General features: G+C 35.1%; 1 gene segment (V, D, J or C); it reads left to right on the plus strand.

The window, feature by feature from the left end:
• Window positions 1-2,594: 2,594 nt before the first annotated feature.
• On the plus strand, window positions 2,595-3,352 carry LOC128521417 (T cell receptor alpha variable 5-like). The segment is given in 3 exon segments: window positions 2,595-2,645; window positions 2,772-3,102; window positions 3,349-3,352. Coding segments are annotated over 3 exon segments (375 nt in total).
• The last annotated feature ends 4,206 nt before the right edge of the window (window positions 3,353-7,558 follow it).

Here is a 7,558-nt window from a genome sequence, read left to right on the forward strand (position 1 = left end):
TACAAGTCTACCTGGGTCTTCAATACCTACCTGGACTCCATATTAACATCAATTAACATCAACTATTATAGCTAAACTGCCTCCCACCCTACACACTGTATAAATGCAGATCATTTACTGCTTTCTGTTTCAACCCAAATGAGGATGGGTTCCCTGTTGAGTCTGGTTCCTCTCAAGGTTTCTTCCTATTACCATCTCAGGGAGTTTTTCCTTGCCACTGTCGCCCTCGGCTTGCTCACCAGGGACAAACTGACCAATTTGATTTATACAAATTCACATTTCATACAAACTTAAATAATTCTTTTAATTGTGTAAAGCTGCTTTGCGGCAATGAAAATTGCTAAAAGCGCTATACAAATAAAATTCAATTGAATAACAAAATGTCGAAAAAGTAATGTGCTGTAAATACTTTCATGTATGTAATACTTTCATTTCGGATGCACTGTATATCCAAACGTCAACGCTTCTTGGGTGTGGCCTTCTAAAGATATGTTCCCTCATGTGTTCAGATCATACAGCACTGTCCTAAGAAATGGCTCAACCATACAACATCCTGTACATAGTCAGATACATACAACTGATTCTCACTGTTACAACAGGTAATTCTTTTTCATGAGTTGATTTATATATTATTGCTAATTAATTAGTTAATTATTAAATTAATGTGTATTCTTTAAAACACCATCAATGATTTGTTTAAAAAAGGCTTTTTTTTTCTTTGTTCTTTCTTTTTATGTTTTTCTTTACAGCAGGCAGTTTTGCAGATAAAATTGGACCAACAAATGGCGTTGACAACATTGTCACCAAAGAAACAGACCCTGTTACATTGAAATGTTCTTATGAGTCAACGAGCAATGACATTAGGCTTTACTGGTACAAACAATCTCCCAACAGCGCACCACAGTTTTTACTGTATAAAGGCGCAAGATCATTAAGCTCTGGGAGCACTCCTACTGACACTCGATTAGAGACAAAAACAAGCAGAGACTCTACTGAACTCACTATCAGAGGACTAAAACTCTCAGATTCTGCTCTCTATCACTGCGCTCTTAGAGTAGAGGCACAGTAATACAGACTCAATGAAAAGCTGTACAAAAACATAAAACCTATACACATATTTGAAGCTTTTGAAGACACAGAGGTTCAAAGATTATAATTTTAACAAGCTGTTATCAGATAACCACAGACACAAACAACATTTTTAATGCAGCTGCAAAAAGGCAAGAATAATTAAGAGGAAATAATTTAACAATTAAAAAGTGTATGAATGAAACTTATAAAGTTATAATCACTGCTGCAACGTAAAGGCATTTCACATGATTTCTTGGTTAATCTCTGTTTCTCTGTGGCTTAGTGTGAAAGAATGAAATATGAATGAAATTTGCTAAATAAAACTATTTTTCTGAGCCAAGCGTGTAACTAAGATGTGTTACATAAAATAAAACTTTAGCTTGTGCAACAAAAAAAGCTTCCCCATACACCACCCACATGACAGGAGAAATACCCTATAGATTTATTTTGTTTCAAATAGACCTCATGGTTGTCCATCAGGCATACATTTTTTTCTAAATTTTAGAGAAATCTTTTCTAATTCTAATTTCCGTTTTTTAATTATATATCAGTTTAGAAGAAGGCAGTTGCACCACAACAACATCTTAAACAGTGACACACACATCATCTGAAATGTTGACAATGTCAAATAGGAGCACTCTCTATATATTTAGATTTACATTTAGGCATTTGACAGATACTCTTATCCAGAGCTGCTTAGAAAGTGCTCAAATCAGCTGGATTAAGCCATTAACTCCTGTAGTGTATATGGCGTGATACATGATTGTCTCTTAAATTCACTTTAGTATTTCTACATTTCTGTAGACATCATGCAATATTTATGAGAGACTTGCTGATATTTAGTATATTCATACAAACTTCTTAAATTCATATAAAGTTGTTGGATGAACATATTGGTTTCGGGTTGAATGCAATTCAGAATAATGTTGAAGTAAAATGTGCTCTGTTACTACAAACCTTTTAATCTTTCAGTAAAGTATGGCAGCACATAAAAATTCCAGTATGTTGTCCATGTTGTATGGTACATGAAGTGTTTGAGGCCTGATATAGCTTGAGATAAAAATAAAATTGTGGTCAATTATCATTTATTCTTTATGTTTAGTCATGTAATAGTTTGTTTAAAAAAGCATTATTAACAACACATTGGGAAATAGAATGACACCACAGAAAAAAATAATAGTAACATTATAGTTATAGTAGGTTTATGAACTGTGAATTATGTAATCTTTTCAGAAAGATTGCCATTATCAGAATTAACACCCATACAAAATAGTACTATGAAAATTTAGTATGTATATAAATAAATATATATATAGATTATAATATATTTTTATTTAAATAATGGATTGCTACGGCAGCTTTGTTATCTAAAATTACATGATACCCAAATCTACATAATTTTACAGAGATTGATGACAGAATTGACAGGACTGCAGCTAAAGGAGGAGGAGCTAGATGTGGTGAGATACAGTTTAAACAGTTTGACAAAGATGCTGCCATTTTTACCCACTGCATGAGAAACATCAGAGAAGTCATGCTACTCTTCTTTGTTTTAATTGCTTTTAAAAACATTGGTAAGTCCTTTATTTATTTCACAAATAATGAGTTCTGTTCTGATACCTAAACATTGGTGAAAAAAAATCTTTAAGTAATAAAAATAATTAAAAAAATGTTCATGTTATCTTGCAATGTCTTTACAGCAGGCGCTGTGGACAGCAGCATTACACCAGAACAAACCATCATATCTTCAAATGAAGGCAGCAACACCACACTGACCTGCACATATGATGCATCAGCTAGATATCTCCACTGGTATAGACAAAAGCCTCAGTCAGGACCAGAGTTTCTGCTGCTAATTGTTGTATCTTCCAGTGATATCAATAAAGCTAAAGAACTTGACCCACGACTATCCATCAAACTTCGTAAAACGGCAAATAAACTAGATCTGGAGATCTTTCCTACTGCAGTATCAGACTCTGCACTCTACTACTGCGCCATGGAGCCCACAGTGACACAAAGCACAAACAGACTGTACAAAAAGTTACTTTTTTTCTTTCCAGGAGGGGGAGCTATTTACCATTTTAATTGTAAAAGTTTTCTATATTAGTTTCCAGACCTTGAGTATCTTCTTACCTACAGTAAGTATTGATAATGTTTACTGTTTAAACAAACTCGAACTTATATGAACTATTACTTATTGACTTGTTTCATTGTTAGGGTTTATGCTGTTAATTCTCCTCATGTAATAATGTTGTAACACTTGTGTGTTCTTGACAGTTAAACGGTCACATGGTTTACTGTCACATTTCAGCTTGATATAATAGTTTGATATAATTACAATAGTGTATGGTTTATAATCAGTGATATTGTTTCAGGTTGAAGCCTCGTACATGTCTGCTTTAAACAAAAAATTTACTCTTAATTTTTTTATAAAACTCTAGTGTCACAAAATTTAGTTTAGTGTGAGCACATTATATAGTATTGGTTTCCACTGGATTGGTGGCTAAATATTAGGAAATTGTACAAAATTTAAAGTTCAAGGCAAGATTTTCCAACTACTGTTCTTTCATCTAATTATAGTCAATGGGAAATAAAGGATATAAAATTTGTTTTTTTACACTTTGTTTACACTAAGTAGTCTTTTTTCCTTAGCCAAATACTCTCCCATTTTGTTAATTGGACAGTGAATCACAGATAAGAAATTGAAAAAGTAGATTTTTTTTGTCTTAAAACAACTTCAGCGCATTAAAATTCAATTATACCACTTCAGTGCTGTTTGTATTTCAAAATCTACTGGTGCAGGTGGCATAGTGGCATAGTGGTTAGCACAGTTGCCTTGAACCTCCAGGGTCAAGGGTTTGATTCTCAGTTCAGGAATGTGTGCATAGAGTTTGCATGTTCTCCCAGTGCTAGGTGGGTTTTCTCAAATAGTCCTAAGACATGGACCATGGATTAGGCATGATCTGGCTGGCCAGACATACAGACATAAAATTTGCTGAAACTGGTTTTGGGTCCTCCAATGTATGAAACGTAAAAATATAATTGAAAGAGCAATTTCTGACCAATGTACAGACAAAATCTTTTTTTCTTATATGTAAATGAAGGCCTGCCAGATGGTGATCTAGACAAGACCAGGCTGACTAAAATATATCTTTTCATAAATAAAGCAGCCAATTACTTCACTGTCAACAAACCTGAGTGATCAGTGAGAGTGGGAAAACAGAGTCTAAACATTGAGTTTACCATAATAGTCTACGTCCATGATTCCCCATCTGCTCCTTTACCTAAGGCAGACCTATTTACAAAAATGCTTGCCTAAATAAATAGTTTTTTTTGCCTATATTTAAACACTGAGGATGTATCTAGAATATTAATTTAAAGGCTATATTATAACTGTGGGGCTTTGTAAGAAACAAAATCTGCTCTCTGCTGTAGTTTTCATAATACGCGGTACTGACAAGCAGCCTGGATCCTTTTACCAAAGTAGGCATGGCAGATCATAAGGCCCTAGCAGTTCATTCAGGCACTACGGTGCAAGACCATTTAATGCTTTATACATCATAAGTAGTATTTTAAAATCTTTACAAAATTTCACTCGGAGCCAAAGCAGTGTGGATAAGATAGGGGTGATGTGCTCATATCTTCTCGCTGCTGCATTATGGAACAACTGGAGGTTGTTTATGCACCTAGTTAAACATCCAGACAGTAAAGGATTACAATAATTCAATCTAGGGGTAATAAATGCATACATAATTTTTTTCTGCATCGTTTAGTGATAATTTTTTTTTAATCTTGACAATCAGAGATGAAGGAATGCTATTCTGCTAATATTATCTACATAAGCTTCTAATGAAAGATTATGAAATCTATAATCACACCACAGTCTTTTACACGATGAAACAGAAAGGCCATTCAAATTAACTGTGTGATTAGAAAACTTACTTCTACTGTAGCTGCATGTGGTCCTAGTACTTTTGTCAGGCAGACTACTACTACTACTACTACTACTACTAATAATAATAATAATAATAATAATAATAATAATAATAGTTCAGTAAGCGACATATGATTGTTAATGTTTTTCTTTTTATTAATTTGCTTTATTTTTTTTCCAAATTTTGCCTTGTCTACAAAATATAACAGCACACGAATTAAATTTAAATATTTTTTTCAGGGTTAACGGTCAAATTCCTGCCTTGGGTCTGTATGTGTGGTTTGTATGTTGTCTCCATGCTTGGTGGGTTTCTTCTGGGTACTCCGGTTTTCTCCCACAGTCCAAAGACATGCAGATTAGAGTAATTAGCATTCCTATGAATATAAAAAAGAATTGCCCATTATGTGTGTGTGTGTGTGTGTGTGTGTGTGTGTGTGTGTGTGTGTGTGTGTGTGTGTGTGTGTGTGTGCGTGCGTGTGTGGACTAGAGAAAAGTGAATTTCAAAGAAATTGACAATATCTGAACATGGCACCACTGTTTTCATTGCATGAATGTGCAAAGTTAGTATTTTCTAATCAAAAGAATCCAAATGCCACTCAATCAAAAACAGATACAGAATCAATAAGAGACTGTATTAACACCTAAACACTTTGACATATGTAGTTAACCTTTACCAACAAAAAAATGAACAAATGTAAAGAAACCTTGTGTTTTGTGTGGATTGTGTTTTAAAATAAATTCATTCCAATTTGTATAATTTTCCCCTAAATTTCATTCCAATTTGTATAATTTCTCCCTAAATTTCATTCCAATTTCTGTTGATTTGCAAATACAAATTAGGGCTCCTCATATATTTTTGAAAAGAGGCACAGTATTTTACAACTTGTTTGGAAAAAAAATACATTGACAATCTATAACTGTCAGAAGAGTTCAAATTACTGTAAAAAGTTTATAGTGTAAATTGATGTGATCCAGTTTAACATCAAATCTCTATATAACTCACACAACGGATAATAGCTGCATGAATGCTGCATGAAAATCTACTTTGAAAAAAATCACTTAAATCACTAAGTGGTGTGTGCAATAAAAATACAGTAATGTGTCTGGTCTTGATTGGTTGGACTTATTTAGATTAAGTTAGTATATGGTGATGTAAATAAAGGAAATAAGCTATATCTACGTTGGAAGAGAAGTATTAAAAGCAAACCCAAGCATGGGCACAGTCAGGTAACCATCAACAAGCAAAGGCTGCCCAGCACCAGATGTTGTCACAGATAAATACTTTTGCATGGTGACGACATCATCTTTGGCCTGAGTCTGCAACACAAGGTCAAATATAGTTGCAAGCAACGATAAGCGGGCCCAAGCACCCTGAACCATTGCCACCCCGGGGGCACCGCACAACTTGCACACACGATATAGGGCTGATGTCAGTTTGGCCCCTACTGTAAATATTTGTTGTTGTGTTTGTGTGTGTGTGTTACATGTAACTGTGTGTGTGTGTGTGTGTGTGTGTGTGTGTGTGTGTGTGTGTGTGTGTGTGTGTGTGAGAGAGAGAGAGAGAGAGAGAGAGAGAGAGAGAGAGAGAGAGATCTTAGGGCTCTAGGACAGCACATACTTTACATAGGTGTTTAAACTATGCGAAGGCAATGTCTGACGAAGTAGTATGCACTGGTCCCATCCCAATGAGACGTGGCAACATAGTTACAGCAGGTCATGGTCGCTGAACTGTTGGATGTCTAGGTGGTGCTCCGGGGCTTCATCGACAATTTGAAGACCTTTGAGGGCAAAGCTGGCCTGTTAGGGAGGGACGGTGTTCATCCCACTCGGGAAGTTGCTGCCCTCATTTCTTTTAATATAGCTCATAGTCTCAGAAGAGTCCTAGTTAATCAGTGACAATCCAGAACCCAGGCCAGGGAGCAGACAGACAGGCCAACCGTCTGCTAGCTGCATAGAGTCGTCACTCAGGGTTCACTATATTGAGACTGTGTCTGTTCCCCAAGCTAAGCAAAAATGTAGAAAGACTCAGAAAGTCTGTTTTAGTAATTTAATTAATATAGAGACAAAAAAATTAAAAACACACTGGATACACAATCAGCACCTCTGATCTGAAGCTAGAACTGTTAAATATTAGATCTCTCACATAAATCTTCTCCAGCTCTGATAAAGATGTTTAATAAAGTTACGATAATGACTGTGTGGTGCCTGTCCAGGTATGAAAATAAATCTTAAAGCTTCCACAAATACTCACTAATTGTCTAAGATGAATTTTGGCATTGATAAATTTGGCTGCTTTATGAGCTTCCATATTACCCTCATGACCCATTTTTGATTCACTATGTTTGCTTAAATAAATGAAAACCAAAATGTTTTAGTAAGAATCTACAATCCGACAGATCTAAATCCCCCTACTATTTTACACTATACCTGAGGCTTAAAAAAGAAGAGGTCAAACTTTTATTCTTGTTTCTGGCAAAAGGGATCATCTTTTTGCCTGCCATTTGAGGCATCCTTCCCAATCATTATTCTTGGTGATGTTGCAAAAGTATAATG

The sequence above is a fragment of the Clarias gariepinus genome, chromosome 1, assembly GCF_024256425.1.
Source record: "Clarias gariepinus isolate MV-2021 ecotype Netherlands chromosome 1, CGAR_prim_01v2, whole genome shotgun sequence".
In the NCBI taxonomy this organism is placed as follows: domain Eukaryota; kingdom Metazoa; phylum Chordata; class Actinopteri; order Siluriformes; family Clariidae; genus Clarias; species Clarias gariepinus.